This window comes from Eucyclogobius newberryi, unplaced genomic scaffold (assembly GCF_026437365.1).
Source record: "Eucyclogobius newberryi isolate DKJ021-1_F unplaced genomic scaffold, fEucNew1.0.hap1 SCAF_9, whole genome shotgun sequence".
NCBI lineage: Eukaryota > Metazoa > Chordata > Actinopteri > Gobiiformes > Gobiidae > Eucyclogobius > Eucyclogobius newberryi.
In genome coordinates this window covers 10601341-10620032 of record NW_027316532.1, presented here as the reverse complement: position 1 = coordinate 10620032, position 18692 = coordinate 10601341, and the positions used below count along the sequence as shown (strand labels likewise).

The window sequence follows — 18692 nt, the reverse complement described above, 5'->3', positions numbered from 1 at the left end:
GAAAGAGCTAAAGAAACACTACAGTGATTTAAAGAAGCAACGGTCTGTGTCAGGAAAAATCAAATGACTTTTGCACAATCTACTATTCAAATTAAAAGGTGCACCGTGTAACTTTGCTTTGTCTCCACAGTTTGACATTAAACATATACTCTATTGGTGAAGGTACAGTAAATATGTTTTTCAAAGTAGTTTTTAGCTTGTCATTTTCATGAGAAGCACGATGGATGCGATAGATTAATGCTCACAGGACATCACAGGAATAGCAACATCATCGCCATGGAGACGAGCAGGTGGTGGACAGTCCCACTAGAACAGTTGCTTAAGACACGTTTTGACCGGTTCGGTACGATCCAAAAATGTCTCGGCAATCTTAAGGGAACTTTACCGACCCGTTTAAGTGATCAAAGTGAAAGGTCGAGCTGCTAGAGTCGCTATTGGCTCCGGAACAGCAAATATCAGATACAGAACAAACAGAAATAAAATCGTCGTATTTCCACTGTCGCTAACTCATATGTAGAGCACACATACACAAGTTAGCAAAGCACGTTAGCATGAGCCGTTTCCTGTTTATCGACGCACTGCACGGACATCGAAACTGAAAATATTGTAATTCCTGTGCACGATGCATCTGCCAAAACCAATGCATTACATAAAGAGCGGCTGAAGCGCTTTGCAGAGGTTTTGTACAGAAGTGAGATAAATGCAGGACAAGCTGAGGATGAACCTGAAGTAGTTTCCTGTTTACTTTAGCTTTAGCTTTAGCTTTAGCTTTAGCTTTAGCATCTTGGAACAAGTCAAGGGCAGAGAACCACTTTCCTGACGGGAACAATCAAATTAACTTGGTCTTTAAAACTGATTTCAGATATTTTAAAAAGCTCTTAAAATGAGCGCAGGGAGACTATTTAAAATGTGTAAAAAACATAAAACAGACTCTTTGCATGTTTGATAACAGAAATATGATGTCATTAAATATTGAAAGTGTGTTAAGACGTCTTAATTTAGCCTCAATTATGAGCATTCTGATGACAAGGGATTTTAAAGAGTTTATTGTAGCATTTTTTTTGCCGTTGCAGTTTAAGGTTTCACTCAAACTATTTAAAATAAGGTGAAAATGAAGTTAGTGCTGGCTCTTTCATCCTTTGGAATCGACCCTCGGACCCATCGAAAAGCTGTTATTGCACCTAGTGTCACTTTAAGACTAAAATTAAACATAACATATTTTAAATAACATGATTCTTATTTCTATATATATTTTTTGCACAACATCAAGCTGCACCATTTGCATCGCCCCCAGTCAGAACATCTCCACACTCTCGCCTCCTTAACAGTGCAAACCTGTTGCTTGGACACCGTCTCATCGCTTCAATCCAGTCCAAACAACGGTGTCAAGTTTGCTTTTTTTCCACTTTTTGTCCGTCCCTCCTCTCTCCATCCGGCCGCGTTTGTTCCAGTTGTGTTTCTTTCTTAGTCTGTTTGATGACTATAGTTCACCCTTTGGAGGAGTCGGCGGAGAGGTTTTCCAGTATCGTTCTGTAGACGTCAGAGCGGAGGAAGCGAGGGTACGAGTCGCGCTCCATCAACCCGTACACGATCTTCTGGGCCTCGTCGAAGCAGTGCATCGTGGGACTTTTGACATTTCGCTTGATCTGTTCACGCGTCTGGTGGTCTATGTTGATCTGGAAGAAGCAGAATGTTCCGGAGCGTTAATATTTGAAATATGAACTGCTAAAATAATGCATAAATCACATATGTATGTAATGCATTTATGTTTGAAGAGGTTTAAACTACAGGGTTAAAGGGAAACTGAACAGAGAAGGAAGGGTGTCTCTATCCCTTATGTGTCTGGCCTGTCGGAAAAACTGCAGAGAATTTTTAGACAACACGAAGTCCCTGTTTATTTTAAACCCGGAAACACTTTAAGACAAAAACTGGTTCACCCAAAGGACAAGTTGCCGACTCAAAAACAGAGCAATGTAGTTTATTCGATCCAATGCAGTGAAGAAAGCTGTAAAGAACGTTACATAGGTGAGACAAAACAGCCTCTACACAAGAGGCTTTATCAGCACAGAAGAAATACAAGTTCAGGACCTCAGAGTGCCGTGCATCTCCATCTTGAAGCCTCTAATCACTCGTTTGAAGACGGTGAGGTGAAGGTTTTAAGCAGGGAGAAAAGATGGTTTGAAAGAGGAGTCAAGGAAGCTATTTTTGTTAAAAAAGAAAGACCTTCTTTAAACAGAAATGGAGGGCTTAGGTTTCATCTTCCTGTTATTTATAATGGGATTCTGAACCCCTGGAAAGGTAGAGGACATTCAGATGCTAATCAGGTACTCAGGGTGGTTGAGCCAGGGTCTCACAAAGACAAAGAGGATTCTAATAGCCCATTAAGATTCTGAATAGGCTAGCTCGTTAGATACAAGGGGGAGTTTCTGTTGAAACAAACAACTCTTTCTACTTCAGGAAGGCTCCTCCCAATGGGCGGGTCTTACCACAGAACAGTATTAATATCGGAGTTCTCGACCTAAATTCTGTTATTGACAATGACTCTTGGATGAGAGTCGAAACGTCTATTTTCTCAAACTGAGTCCAGATGACTACAACTGAAGCTTTTTCTACTACAGGGTTAAAGGACATTAAAGTATTAAAGCACTTTAACATAAGTTAAAGTTGTAAGCCCCGCCTCTTCATAGTGACGTTTCAGCATTCAGCAGGAAGTAGAGATGTCACACTCCAACAGCCCCGTCCTACAGTCTGTCCTACAATCTACAGTCTGTCCTACAGTCTACAGTCCGTCCTACAGTCTACAGTCTGTCCTACAGTCGACAGTCTGTCCTACAGTCTACAGTCTGTCCTACAGTCGACAGTCTGTCCTACAGCCTGTCCTACAGTCTACAGTCTGTCCTACAGTCAACAATCTGTCCTACAGTCGACAGTCTGTCCTACAGTCTACAGCCTGGCCTACAGACTACAGTCTGTCCTACAGTCTACAGCCCATCCTACAGTCTACAGTCTGTCCTACAGTCTACAGCCTGGCCTACAGACTACAGTCTATCCTACAGTCTACAGCCCGTCCTACAGTCTACAGTCTGTCCTACAGCCTGTCCTACAGTCTACAGTCTGTCCTACAGTCGACAGTCTGTCCTACAGTCTACAGCCCGTCCTACAGACTACAGTCTGTCCTACAGTCTACAGCCCGTCCTACAGTCTACGGTCTGTCCTACAGTCTACAGTCTGTCCTACAGTCTACAGCCCGTCCTACAGTCTACGGTCTGTCCTACAGTCTACAGTCTGTCCTACAGTCTACAACCTGTCCTACAGTCTACAGTCTGTCCTACAGTCTGTCCAACAACCTACAGTCTGTCCTACAGTCTGTCCAACAGCCTACAGTCTGTCCTACAGTCTACAGTCTGTCCTACAGTCTACAGCCTGTCCTACAGTCTGTCCAACAACCTACAGTCTGTCCTACAGTCTGTCCTACAGCCTACAGTCTGTCCTACAGTCTACAGTCTGTCCTGCAGTCTACAGTCTGTCCTACAGTCTACAGCCTGTCCTACAGTCTGTCCAACAACCTACAGTCTGTCCTATAGTCTGTCCAACAGCCTACAGTCTGTCCTACAGTCTACAGTCCGTCCTACAGTCTACAGCCTGTCCTACAGTCTGTCCAACAACCTACAGTCTGTCCTACAGTCTACAGTCTGTCCTACAGTCTACAGCCTGTCCTACAGTCTACAGTCTGTCCAACAGTTTACAGCCTGTCCTACAGTCTACAGTCTGTCCTACAGTTTACAGCCTGTCCTACAGTCTACAGTCTGTCCTACAGTCTACAGCCTGTCCTACAGTCTACAGTCTGTCCTACAGTCTACAGCCTGTCCTACAGTCTACAGTCGGTCCTTATGCATGTAATCAGTCAAAGGTACATATTTTAGTGGGAAGCACCTAAAATCGGGCTAATGACGTCTGTGTCTGTGATTTCCTTATTGAAAAATGCCATTAATTTCTGTAGTGCGATCAAAGCATGTTTTCCACAGGGTTACAGAGGGGCTCCGCAGCTCATGACAGAGGGGCTCCGCAGCTCATGACAGAGGGGCTCCGCAGCTCATGAGAGACAGAGGGGCTCCGCAGCTCATGACAGAGGGGCTCCGCAGCTCATGAGAGACAGAGGGGCTCCGCAGCTCATGACAGAGGGGCTCCGCAGCTCATGAGAGACAGAGGGGCTCCGCAGCTCATGAGAGACAGAGGGGCTCCGCAGCTCATGACAGAGGGGCTCCGCAGCTCATGAGAGACAGAGGGGCTCCGCAGCTCATGAGAGACAGAAGGGCTCCGCAGCTCATGAGAGACAGAGGGGCTCCGCAGCTCATGGTAGACAGAGGGGCTCCGCAGCTCATGACAGAGGGGCTCCGCAGCTCATGAGAGACAGAGGGGCTCCGCAGCTCATGAGAGACAGAAGGGCTCCGCAGCTCATGAGAGACAGAGGGGCTCCGCAGCTCATGAGAGAGGGGCTCCACAGCTCATGACAGAGGGGCTCTGCAGCTCATGGGAGACAGAGGGGCTCCGCAGCTCATGAGAGAGGGGCTCCGCAGCTCATGACAGAGGGGCTCCGCAGCTCATGACAGAGGGGCTCTGCAGCTCATGACAGAGGGGCTCCGCAGCTCATTAGAGACAGAGGGGCTCCGCAGCTCATGACAGAGGGGCTCCGCAGCTCATGACAGAGGGGCTCCGCAGCTCATGAAAGACAGAGGGGCTCCGCAGCTCATGAGAGACAGAGGGGCTCCGCAGCTCCTGGGAGACAGAGGGGCTCCGCAGCTCATGACAGAGGGGCTCCGCAGCTCATGGGAGACAGAGGGGCTCCGCAGCTCATGAGAGACAGAGGGGCCCGCAGCTCATGACAGAGGGGCTCCACAGCTCATGGGCTCTGCAGCTCATGTTACAAGCTAAAAATAATCATCTTATTATTCATATCAATCAATAATATCAAACATTGACATGCAATTATATAAGAATATAATAAATCATGTTTTATTCTGTGCTGGAGGCCCCGGAGGACATGGTTAAGTCTGTTAAAGCCCTCGAACTTTGTCTTCATTTGTCCACCATCTGATAAAGCTCGAACCCCAGAAGCTTATTTCCAGTGGAATCCACCATTGTGAGATAAATCAGGGTCAGTTTGCGCTCACAAATAAAACATTTACCCCCAATACAATCTATTATATTATTATTATTATTATTAATAATATTTTTATTATTATCTATATTTTAATTAGAACCTTTAACCCAAGTTTGAGACATAATAACCAGCCATCCGGACAAAAAGGTCACAGTTTCCCCAATAACAAATTCAATATTAGGTCACACTTATTTTCCAGACTTTGTTTCTAGTCGAAGTGAGAAACGAACCACCGAGATTTGGAAATAGAAAAGTATTTGTTTAGTTACACTGGACAAATTTGACTGAAATAAAGAAAAAATATGTAATCCTGTCATGAAATAAGTCCACAAAGTTGATCTGAATAAGTCTAAATTACTGTTTAGATAAATACTCTGACTTCAAGTCGTCTTCATCATGCAATCTTCTGGTCCCAGAGTCAGGACTAAATATCAAATCTAGAACTTTCAGAACATGTGAGACAGGATTCATTGTCAATAAAAGAATTTAGATCGAGAACTCCGATATTAATACTGTTCTGTGGTAAGACCCACCCATAGGGCGGAGCCTTCCTGAAGTAGAAAGAGTTGTTTGTTTCAACAGAAACTCCCCCCCTGTATCTACCGAGCTAGCCTATTCAGAATTTTAATGGGCTATTAGAATCCTTTTTGTCTTTGTGAGACCCTGGCTCAACCACCCTGAGTACCTGATTAGCATCTAAATGTCCTGGTCCTGGTCCTCTACCTTTCCAGGGGTTCAGTAACCCATTATAAATAACAGGAAGATTAAACCTTAGCCCTCCATTTCTGTTTAAAGAAGGTCTTTCTTTTTTAACAAAAATAGCTTCCTTGACTCCTCTTTCAAACCATCTTTTCTCCCTGCTTAAAACCTTCACCTCACCGTCTTCAAACGAGTGATTAGAGGCTTCAAGATGGAGATGCACGGCACTCTGAGGTCCTGAACTTGTATTTCTTCTGTGCTGATAGAGCCTCTTGTGTAGAGGCTGTTTAGTCTCACCTATGTACCGTTCTTTACAGCTTTCTTCACTGCATTGGATAGAATAAACTACATTGCTCTGTTTTTGAGTCGGCAACTTGTCCTTAGGGTGAACCAGTTTTTGTCTTAAAGTGTTTCCTGGTTTAAAATAAACAGGGACTTCGTGTTGTCTAAAAATTCCAAGCAGTTTTTCCGACAGGCCAGACACATAAGGGATAGAAACACCCTTCCTTCTCTGTTCAGTTTCCCTTTTGTCCTGCTTCTTGGTTCTCTTCACTCTGTTGAGAGCCCAAGCGGGGTAACCACAGGCTGAGAGGGCATTTCGGACATGTTTTTCCTCTTTCTTCTTGCCCTCTGAGCTGGTGGGCACAGCTTGAGCTCTGTGTTGTAAGGTTCTGATCACACCCAGCTTGTGCTGTAGTGGGTGGTTGGAACCAAAGAGCAGATACTGGTCCGTGTGTGTAGGTTTCCTATATACTTCTATTTGGAGTTTCCCGTCCTCTCCTCTGATCGTGGAACAATCAAGAAAGGCCAAGCGATTCTCCTTAGCGTCTTCTCTTGTAAACCTGATATGTGCGTCCACAGCATTGATGTGATCAGAGAAGGTTTCCAGCTCTTGTTTCTTAATTGTTACAAAAGTATCATCGACATAGCGGAGCCACAGTTTTGGGGCTATGCCTGAGAATGAGGACAGTGCCTTCTTCTCAAAGTGCTCCATGTACAGGTTGGCCACTATGGGAGAGACGGGCGAGCCCATGGCACAGCCATGAATCTGTCTGTAAAATTGTCCCCGGAATTGAAAGTAAGTGGTGTTCAGACAGATGTCCAACAGTTTACATATGTGTTCAGGTGTCGGTACATATGGGTGTGATCAGAACCTTACAACACAGAGCTCAAGCTGTGCCCACCAGCTCAGAGGGCAAGAAGAAAGAGGAAAAACATGTCCGAAATGCCCTCTCAGCCTGTGGTTACCCCGCTTGGGCTCTCAACAGAGTGAAGAGAACCAAGAAGCAGGACAAAAGGGAAACTGAACAGAGAAGGAAGGGTGTTTCTATCCCTTATGTGTCTGGCCTGTCGGAAAAACTGCTTAGAATTTTTAGACAACACGAAGTCCCTGTTTATTTTAAACCAGGAAACACTTTAAGACAAAAACTGGTTCACCCTAAGGACAAGTTGCCGACTCAAAAACAGCGCAATGTAGTTTATTCGATCCAATGCAGTGAAGAAAGCTGTAAAGAACGGTACATAGGTGAGACAAAACAGCCTCTACACAAGAGGCTTTATCAGCACAGAAGAAATACAAGTTCAGGACCTCAGAGCGCCGTGCATCTCCATCTTGAAGCCTCTAATCACTCGTTTGAAGACGGTGAGGTGAAGATTTTAAGCAGGGAGAAAAGATGGTTTGAAAGAGGAGTCAAGGAAGCTATTTTTGTTAAAAAAGAAAGACCTTCTTTAAACAGAAATGGAGGGCTAAGGTTTAATCTTCCTGTTATTTATAATGGGTTACTGAACCCCTGGAAAGGTAGAGGACCAGGACCAGGACATTTAGATGCTAATCAGGTACTCAGGGTGGTTGAGCCAGGGTCTCACAAAGACAAAGAGGATTCTAATAGGCCATTAAGATTCTGAATAGGCTAGCTCGGTAGATACAGGGGGGGAGTTTCTGTTGAAACAAACAACTCTTTCTACTTCAGGAAGGCTCCTCCCAATGGGCGGGTCTTACCACAGAACAGTATTAATATCGGAGTTCTCGATCTAAATTCTTTTATTGACAATGACTCTTTGATGAGAGTCGAAACGTCTATTTTTTCAAACTGAGTCCAGATGACTACAACTGAAGCTTTTTCTACTATGGAACACTCCTGGACGAATGAGGGATTACACCGACATGTGAGACAGGCCTTTATTTTCATCTGCACAAAAATTAATTACATATACTTATTTTTATTAGTTTGTCTTGTGATTTAATGCATATTTTCCTGTTCCTTTCTCTGAATTATTTTTTGTCCCAAGTGTGCTCTCCAAACAATTATTAGTTATTAGTTATCCTGTGTAAGTGCGGTCAGTTTGACAGTGTGAGCGTGCTGTCTCACCTCTTTGTGTAAGGGCGGTCAGTTTGACCGTGTGAGCGTGCTGTCTCACCTCTTTGTGTAAGTGCGGTCAGTTTGACAGTGTGAGCGTGCTGTCTCACCTCTTTGTGTAAGGGCGGTCAGTTTGACAGTGTGAGCGTGCTGTCTCACCTCTTTGTGTAAGGGCGGTCAGTTTGACCGTGTGAGCGTGCTGTCTCACCTCTTTGTGTAAGTGCGGTCAGTTTGACAGTGTGAGCGTGCTGTCTCACCTCTTTGTGTAAGGGCGGTCAGTTTGACAGTGTGAGCGTGCTGTCTCACCTCTTTGTGTAAGGGCGGTCAGTTTGACCGTGTGAGCGTGCTGTCTCACCTCTTTGTGTAAGTGCGGTCAGTTTGACCGTGTGAGCATGCTGTCTCACCTCTTTGTGTAAGTGCGGTCAGTTTGACAGTGTGAGCGTGCTGTCTCACCTCTTTGGGCGACTCTGCTTTGATGAACTGCTCGTAGATGCGCTTGGCTCGAGACCACATTCTGAGCGAGGAGCGGATCTTCTTAAAGTCCTCACAGGTCAGCCAGAACTCCATGTTCTCATCGCTGTACTCGGACTTCAGGAAGGTGCGGAAGGTGGCCAGTCCGTCTACGGAGGGACAGGAGAGACAAAAGACATGACAGGTGATGGACAAAGGGACAGGGTGGACAAAAATCATGTTCTATCTACCGAGTGACCGGAGGGACAAAAGACAGTAACATGACAGTATTATCTATGGAGTGACAGGGAGGACAGAAGACTGTAAACGTGAAGTGTTTTACCAAGGAGGAGGAGGAGGGACAAAATACGGTAACATGACAGAGGCAGGACAGCAGCTGTGGTAGATTTCTTATGTTTCTATTTAAAGGCACACTCTGTAACTTTTGTGGTGGAAGATCCACTAGCTGTCAGTCTGCATTGATATGATTAGGAACTGGAATCGAAAAACGTTTCCACTGGAGAACGGTTTCAGCACTCGTTTGAATTGTTTGGCTCCTCCCTGGACGGCTCCTGCTCGGGTGGCGGGCCCTCCACTGGAGAAGTCGTCATAATGCGGTGCAAAATGATTGGTTTGGAGAAAATACACTTACATTTGGAGTCGAGTAGTTTTTCCAGGGACTGAGACCACTGCTGGGTGTCTTCTAGTGTGAGTCTGCTACTGCAACACAACAAAACAACACGATTACCTTGTAGACTCCGGCTTTCCAAGTGCTCCTTATCTAGGGCATGGCGGTACAACAAAAAAGAATGGTGACCCAACAAATTATATTCTACTTAAATTAGTTTTATATAGAAAAATCTCTCCTACTATATTTTTTCCCCCTGAACATACACAATACTTTTAATTAGTATGATTATTAGTACAGGATTGGCTGTAGACTTCCATTAAAAGACCCAAGCTGAACATTGATTAGAATTTACTGAATTTTGATCTCTTTAAAATCCAATTAATTGCCAATTCCTCTCCTAATCCCCGTCGAGGAGAACACAAGGCCGCTAATGCCATGAAGAATGGAATGGCCGTTCGGTTCTGCCTTACATGGGAATGCGAGCGGCGCAGACGAGCTATTTTAAAACCGGAGATCCGCGAGCGAGATGTGCAAAAACAGTCCATCAGCTCACCTCTCGTAGCTCGAGGAGTGGGAGAACATGCACTGCAGCCGGCACATGAAGTTTTTTCCACTGAGAAGCGAGAAAGAGAGAGAAGAGGCCGACAGAGAGGAAAGGAGAGTGAGATGAGAAGAGAAGAGAGGAAAATGGGGAGAGGAGAGAGAAAGAGAAAACGCCAGAGGAGGGGAAAAGGGGAAGAATTAGAACAAGACAATAATACATCAAATGACACATGCTAAATGTGTTGAAAATGAATAAATCTCTGTTTCTATGGATTTCAATTGCTTCAATTCGTAGTAATTCCAGTACTACGTTGAAAAGCAGAAAGTAGATCCAAGTAGCTTCTTCAGTCACTGCCTTATATACGAGCTAAACTGCACTAAAACTAACACTTTATTCACATTATACCAGAAGTTGTGCCGCTTATGTATCATTTTACATCGAGCTTCCAATCTCAAAAGTGAATGAGTTCTACACAGACACAACGATGTTTTCAAGTCGTCCAGAGAAAGGCTGCATTGTTGACTTGTTGGACATTTTACACAAATCAATCTACTTTATATAATACTTGGGCAGCAAGACTTTTCCCTCATCCTCCACGTAACTGAACGAAATGTATATGTATGTGTAATATATGTTTTGTAAATTACATTTGGCTCAATTTGAAAATTCTCCTTTTGACGGACTAAATGAGTTTAATGAGTTAATGAGTTTCTAAATGAGTTTGATTGAATGAGTTTAATTAGCTGGATACGATATAAAGACGTTTTAGTTTTATTTCTTATATGTGTTGATTTTGTTTGCTTGCTCTTTGTGTCGTGTTCCTTTTTTGTGTTTTACGTGTTGAAAAAAAAGTTAATAAATAAATAAATAATGTTTTGTTTGATTTCATCAGTTGCGGGATTAATAAGTGAACTTTAGAAAATAAAGGTTGAAGTCTGATATTGATAGAAATGACAAAATGACAAAATGAGTTTTAATTTAGCTGATTCATTAAGAATCGTGATGTTTATCTCAGGCTAAGCTTTATTTGATAAGACAGGTACATTTACGTGGTCAGTAAATACTGTATGTCAGTTAATCTTTTAGATTTTTAGAGTAATTGTTGTATTTGGAAAACAAGTTACAATGAACTATCGCTCTTTTATTTCTTGGTTTTGCCGCATTATTTTGCTTTTTTTTAGCATTCTATTTGAAATAGTTCTGTTTTGTTGGAAGTCATTTCGATCTATTTTAACTCTTTCTTTGGTTTGTGTTTCCACGGTTTGATGAAAGAAAAAAAACCCGATGTATTTGTTTGCATATGGAAACATTACAGAAAGGTTCAATTATGTCACTAACACGATGCAAATGACCTGATTTCCATTGAGACAGAAATAAACTGTGACGGAAGTTCTTTGAAAAGTATTTTTTGCAAACGTTTAAGGAAACTTGATCTGTGTTTTTTGAGGAAGTGAAAAGAATGACACACCTGCGCTGCAAAAATATATCCTTTAAAACTAAATAATTTAAAACAGGTTAAAAATGTGGCTAGTTTTTGGTTAATCATCTGAAAAATAATTATTGGCAATGAATAGCAGTGGATGGTGTCATAGGATTATTACTTCTATTTATAATTCAACTGAAAACAAATGTCCACACTGCAAAAAGGAACAGGTGAGTTACAATTCACTTTAGTAAAACTATCTCCCAATGGAATAAGATTTTTTTTTTAAATTCAAGTTACGTAGGAGTTTAATTATTTATCTTAAGTAAAACAGTTGTTGGCATTCTTATTTAAAGTATAATAAGTTATTTTGTGTGTTTTTTTGTGTTAAGTCTCAAGTACAAAACCTCTTTTTGACATTTTTACTTGTCAAGTCAAGTATTATCTACGAAAATGAAGTTAAAAAGGTAACACTTTATAACTAGAAAATCTGCATCTCTCCCTCTCCCCCCCTCTCTCTCTCTCTCTCTCTCCCCCTCCCCCTCCCCCCCCCCCCTCTCTCTCTCTCTCTCTCTCTCTCTCTCTCTCTCTCTCTCGACTGGCAAAGAATAAAGCCTAAAGAATTGGGGAAAAAGTACTAATAATTTTGAAAATTCTGCAAAAAGTACAAATTGTAATGAGGTATAACATGTTGAAATTGGTTGAAGCGTTAACGAGTTGAAACTGGCTAAATGGAAAATCATGGAACATATAATAATAAAAAATATGTGAAATACAAGAACATAATAGTGCCTGCGTGACGCAGGCACTATTATGTAGTGCATCACGCAGACACTCAATAATTAAAGCTGAACTAGCCATACTAGGAATCTTAAAGTAGCCTTAATAAACTATTTGTCCTATATGAATTAAGTCTTTGTCCTTGTTTAGTATGGCTAATTAAGGTGTAGTTATTACAAAATGTTATCAATAAACAATTATTTTTGTATTTCTTTATTTATTATACCATTTGCAGTGAATTGTTTTGGAGATAAGCCAGTCTTCTTTAGATGCAGTCATTACTGGAATAGTCTCCATGAACCAGGATTTGGCTGTTACGTTCTACCACAGAGTTCTGAGTCGCTCTCCAGCTCATATTTACATATTTATTACACATTTACCGTCATAAAACAAGCTGAATAATGTACTACAGGATATATTTGTTTCAGTTTCCTGCTAAATGTGCCATTTTGAGGACTTTTGATCATTTTGTTGTTGATGATGCTGTTGATTGTTAACGGATTTGTCTTTATTTTGTAGAGAAAACATTGGCCAAAGTAGCCAACGATGTAAACATCATTGACATTATTTTAACATATTTAGACAAATAAGAAGTTACTAAAACCAAGAAATGAAACAAAGCAATGACCACTACAACCCCCTGACTACAGGCGAAAGGCTTATAAATGAGAACTTTCAATAATATTTCAATTATCTGACAGATGTAGAATGGGAACACATTTTAATATTTCTCAATGGGGACAACAAAATCACATATTTGGAAAGAATTATTTTTTGAAAAATGTATTACGATATTTTATGCATTCATTAATTTTCTACCGCTCGTTCCTGTTAGGGGTCACGGGTGACTGGAGCCTATCCCGGTGACTTTGGCAGGGGACACCCTGGACAGGGACCAGTTCGCTACAGGGTCAACACAGAGGCAGAGACATTCAGACATCATTCACTCTCACATTCATTCACTAGGGACAATTTACAGTTGCCAATTTTACCTAACACAGGCATGAGTTGGGACGGTGGAAGGAGCAGGAGAACCCGGAGAGAACCCACGGTAACACGGGGAGGACATGCAAACTCCTCCCAGACAGATCATGTGATGTTGATCTGGCTCAGGAAACAAACCCATGATTTCTTTCTTGGGAGATGAGAGAGCTAACAGCTCTACACCGTATATGCATAAAAGAAAAAAGCATTCTGAAGAAAGTGCTCTGATAGGAAAACAAAATAGTAACATTTAGGGTTAAGTGGGATTGCTTTGGTGAAGATGTTGAGCAGAGCTTGTGTCAATTGCTGGAGGTTTTAGCAGACACATGGATGACACTTGACCCCCTGGCAGCAGTCCAGAAGGTCGCTATGCACATCGCAAACAACAGTGGTCCTAACATGGAACCTTGCGGCACCCCCATGACATTGGTGCGGTGACTAGAGACTTCAACCCCATTGACCTTGATGCATTGCTTCAAGATACGTTTTGAACCATAGTAATGTATTAGCAGACATGTATAAGCGTGCTGTACTTTTGGCTAAACCCAAACCGCTCTCAAGCACAGTGGAAATTTACTAACAAAAATATTTACTAGATGGGTGATGGGTGATGGGTGATGGGTACTAGTAAAGTATCTTGGTGTTTTTAACCAGGTCTGCGTTAAGGTCATGGAAATACTTTGACCCTGAGTTGCTCATGTTTGAGTCCATGTTTTTTACTTTGTCCCAAAACACTTCCTTGATACTGAAAAGGTCAGTTTTATACAAATGTGTCTTCTAGACATGGTGGAACGTTATTGCATTTGTTCTCAAGTTCAATAAAAAAGTTGTTCAAAGCATCTGCCATTGACTCATTGTTATTACCGTAATCTATAAGAAAACAATTATGGAAAAATATTCAACGGAATACATTTTTGTTTTTATTATTGTAAAAATGTAATTGCTTGTAGATAATTGTTGGGAACATCCTGTCCTGTGTTATGTGGTTTTAGTTTCAAAGTGCTTCATCTTATCTGGTTTTGTGCTTGGATCTAAGGCACTTTCTGTTCAGACCAAACAAGAAATCATTTCATTTATTTCCATGCGCTTTAGGTTGTGCCACAATTTTGAAACTATTTCCATTGGCCAATTTTGTGTGTGAAGTAATTAGTTATTGCTTTGTGCGGCTCCAGTGCAAACAGATGATTTGTACCATTTTTGGTCTTTAAAGAGTTTTAGGTGCAAGATTATGTTTTTTCATGATATGCCATATTTCACTATTGAACCATGGAAGAGATAGTTTTTTTGGTCTGCTCGTCCAGGTTTTTCTAAACTATTGAATTAGATTATTCATTGTGGGTAAAATGTGTTAAATTCACATTCAAAATCATTTGTTTATTTTTAGAATTCCTGTCGTTTTAGTTTTATGTTTTTGAGACAAAGGAGTCGCTTTTTAGCAATTCAAGACTCTAACAATTAGAGTAATGTATTTGTTATCCTGTTTCTTGTCTATTTGTAAAACTCAAATTGTTTTGTAATTCTGGTGGCTTGTACAATTAGTTTCTGCACTACGGATTTTAGTTTCATTTCATATTTGGAGACAATGCAACTTGCAGGTCAAGATATTCCACTTCACATTTAAACTGATCACTTCACATTTAAACTGTCTTTGGTGTAGATTAAAACACACTAAAAGCTTCATTTGTCCCTGTCTTATAACAATTGTTTCCTGGTATATCAACTTTATCAATTAAGTCGATATAAAAGTGTGTTGATTCAGCAGACTTTCAGACACACACAGGAAATCCAACTTTGATTCAGAAAGCAAGATGTGTATTTAGTAAATTTTGGGCCCAGGTGTGTGCTGTGTGCCGCGGCCCAGGTGTGTGGCCGTGGCCCTGGCCGCGGCCCAGGTGTGTGCCATGGCCCAGGTGTGTGCTGTGTGCCGCGGCCCAGGTGTGTGCCGTGGCCCAGGTGTGTGGCCGTGGCCGCGGCCCAGGTGTGTGCCACGGCCCAGGTGTGTGCTGTGTGCCGCGGCCCAGGTGTGTGCCACGGCCCAGGTGCGTGGCTGTGGCCCAGGTGTGTGCCGTGGCCCAGGTGTGTGGCCGTAGCCCAGGTGTGTGCCGTGGCCCTGGCCGCGGCCCAGGTGTGTGGCCGTGGCCCAGGTGTGTGCCGTGGCCCTGGCCGCGGCCCAGGTGTGTGCCACGGCCCAGGTGTGTGGCAGTGGCCCAGGTGTGTGGCCGTGGCCAAGGTGTGTGCCGTGGCCCAGGTGTGTGGCCGTGGCCCAAGTGTGTGGCCGTGGCCCAGGTGTGTGCCGTGGCCCTGGCCGTGGCCCAGGTGTGTGTCGTGGCCCTGGCCGTGGCCCAGGTGTGTGCCGTGGCCCAGGTGTGTGCCGTGGCCCTGGCCGTGGCCCAGGTGTGTGCCGTGGCAATGGCCGTGGCCCAGGTGTGCCAGGTGTGTTCCGTGGCCCTGGCTGTGGCCCAGGTGTGTGCCGTGGCCCAGGTGTGTAGCAGCAATCCAGGCTCTGACAATTTACTGCATGTCCTCCCGCTCTCATCCCCACTTCACACTCAGCTGTCCTGTCTAATAAAGCCAGCAGGCCAAAAAAACCTTAAGAAAAAAGAAAATATTATTATACTATTATTCCCAACAACATAACATAAAATCGAGTAAAATACAGGGATTTGCTCAAGTATTTCCTCAGTCCATAAGTATCAGCTTGATCAGCAGGAATTATGTTCATGGTGTTTTTGCGAGCCTATTCAATAATAAATACATAGATAAAATTGAGGTTTTTTGGGGGACAGATACCACCTTGTAAAGGCCAAATGAAAATGACAAATCTTCTCAACATTTCAAAATCACATTGTGTAAAGTCTGTAGTCAAAGACCCTGGTGGTTACTGAGCATGAGGGAAGTGCAGTTCAGGGACACATTAAATGTTTAAAAAAAACATATAGTTACAGCATCATGACTGGAAACTGGAAACATGCTCACTTTATGGGTTTTGAATTTACATACACTGTACGTGAAAAGCAATTAAATCAAATTGGAAGATGGAAAAGCGTCAGTGGCAGATACGACTGTATGACGACTCTTAAAGTGCCTATGACGACAGGACCACTCATTGAACTAAAGTGCAAGATAAATGTATTTAGAATTCTGCTTGAATTATAAAAGATTTATCCCAGAATAGTTTTAACTTCCTGTTTGTATTTGTTGACATCACACAGCAAACACTGGGCAAAAACTCATCTAATGTCATATTTTTTATTTGAGTGCAATTTTATTTTGTTGAATTAATGTTTAGAATAAGAAAATATATATATATTTGTGTAATTTATGCGTACGCTTTAACTATCCCCAGTGTGATGTCACTTCCTGTCTTTTTGTACCGTTTTTAAAAAAAAAACTGTCAAATGCACTTTAATTCTCCTACAAGTACTTCTCAATACTACGTTTACTACTAGTACTGCTACAACAACTGCTACTACAATTACTTTCATGCTACTAAACTTTTACATTTACTATGGCAAATACTACCACTACTACATATTCAACAACCACAACTACTTCTACTGTACTACTACAGCCACTACTAATACTACAAGTAGTTGATGTACGTGAAAATGGCTACTACCACATTAATGCTATACTACTAATACATCTGCTGCTACTACCACTTTTACTTTTTTTATCCTCCAACTACTGAAACTACAACTGCTACTACTGATGTTTTCATGTGCATGTATTACTTCTAGATGTACATGAAAACAGCTGATTTAAATACTTCTAGTACAGCAACATATCTTTTAACAAATCAGAGCAACAAATTCAAACTGTTGATAATTGTTAACAGCCTGTATTTTAGACGTTTCTGTGTCTAATATTGTCAAAAAGACCTGGAAAAGCATTAACTTTGTCTTTTTAGACATGCAAGTGCTGCTCAGATGCATGCCAAAAAGAATGATTGCAAAACTATAAAAATGTGCAAACGACTTCCAAAGAAAAGTCGCTACAAAGAATTGAAATTGGCAACTCCGCTTATACTTCGACTACTAACAACTACTGCTACTACTACTAGATGTGAATGAAATCCTCTGATTTGTATATTTTAATACTGCAACAGACACTAGTACTACTACATGCTTTTTACTATTTTATGAATATTGTGCTGCTACAACTATAGCCACTTTTACGCTTCCTAATACTACAACTACTACAGTACTACTACTTCTAACTGCCACTGTTGCTGCAGCTAATGACACTTCTACACATACCGCGTATACTAACTGCTGCTTGTACAGTACTTCTCCTTCTAGGCCTACTTTTAACATCTACTATTACACTTGTACAACTACAAATTGTACTAGTATAAACCTTTGCTGATTTTATACTACTACAACCACTACTACTACGGTACTACTACTTGATTTACATGGAACCAGCTTTAACGCAGTACTTTTGCTGATAATATGCTGATTCTGCTACTACTGCTACTTATACTCTAACTTCTACCACTACTTTAATACTTCACTCTATTGCTACTAGGCCTTTTAGAACCACAACATCTACTTCAACTATTGCTATTTCTATTACTAAATATCATACTTATATTACTACTACAACTACATCTACTGCCACTTCTACTCTTACAACTGCTATTACCACACATTTTTCAACTGCTACTTCTAAAACTAGCACTGGAAACTATTACTATCACTTGATCTGTATACTTTTAGTCCAGCAACATCCACTACTCTACTAAAAGTATACAAATCAAGTGTAAGTAATAGTTTCCAGTGCTAGTTTAAGAAATAGCAGTTGAAAAATGTGTGATAATAGCAGTTGTAAGAGTAGAAGTGGCAGTAGTAGTAGCTGTAGTAGTAATATAAGTATGAGATTTAGTAATAGAAATAGCAATAGTTGAAGTAGATGTTGTGGTTCTAAAAGGCCTAGTAACTACTACGTCTTTTACAAATACTTTTGGGCACATTATGCTGTTACATCCACAACTACGTCTAGTACTACTACTTCTTTCACTAGCATTTACTTTTGTTGAACTCATGCCACTACTTCTACTACTACTACTACTACTACTACTACTACTACCACTAGCACTTTCTGCAGTTTGGACTCACATGTTGCCCTTCTTGCGGTCCTCTCGGTCCATCCTCTGCTCGCTCGCTGATGGGGGGCCGTCGATGATTAGCCTGCGCATGTTTTTGTTAAATCCTGAGTCTCATCTTCCTCTTTCTCTCCCTCTGCAGAGCTCTCTCCGACGCCGGGCATTTATATCAACGCTTCCTGAAGAGAGAGAGAGAGAGAGAGAGTGGGGGAGGGAGGAGAGAGAGAGAGAGAGAGAGAGAGAGAGAGACGAGAGGGAGGAAAATGAAGAAAGAGCGAGATTTGAGAGTGGGTATGGACAGGAAGAAAGAAAGAGAGAGGAGTTTGGGAGGGAGGGAAAAGAAGAGAGAGAGGAAAGGGGGAGACAGGGGAGGAGAAAGAGAGAGCATGGGATGGGAGAGTAAGAGAGAAGAGGGAGTAGAGCAAGAAAGGAGAGAGAATTGATGGATAGGGATAGGAGCGAGTAAGAGAAGAGCAGGAAAGGAAGGAGGGAGAGAGAGAGAGAGAAAAGAGACTGAGGAGAGTGAGAGGACGAGAGAAAAGAGTGGGAGAGAGGA

At 42.1% G+C, this 18692-nt stretch overlaps 1 protein-coding gene across 3 annotated transcripts; it reads right to left on the bottom strand.

Moving 5' to 3' along the window:
• Positions 1 to 1418: 1418 nt before the first annotated feature.
• On the bottom strand, positions 1419 to 18297 carry LOC140353754 (regulator of G-protein signaling 21-like). 3 transcript variants are annotated; one of them, XM_072438471.1, is made up of 5 exons: positions 18150 to 18297; positions 9852 to 9911; positions 9320 to 9387; positions 8671 to 8837; positions 1419 to 1676 (listed from the first exon to the last, which is right to left on the bottom strand). In XM_072438471.1, the coding sequence occupies exons 1-5, from the start codon at positions 18227 to 18229 to the stop codon at positions 1488 to 1490; spliced, it is 564 nt and encodes a 187-aa protein (XP_072294572.1). In that variant the 5' UTR covers positions 18230 to 18297; the 3' UTR covers positions 1419 to 1487. The 3 variants fall into 3 exon arrangements, with proteins under 3 accessions (XP_072294572.1, XP_072294573.1, XP_072294574.1); XM_072438472.1 differs by having other exon boundaries at positions 9320 to 9384; XM_072438473.1 differs by lacking the exon at positions 9852 to 9911 and having other exon boundaries at positions 18150 to 18296.
• Positions 18298 to 18692: the final 395 nt, after the last annotated feature.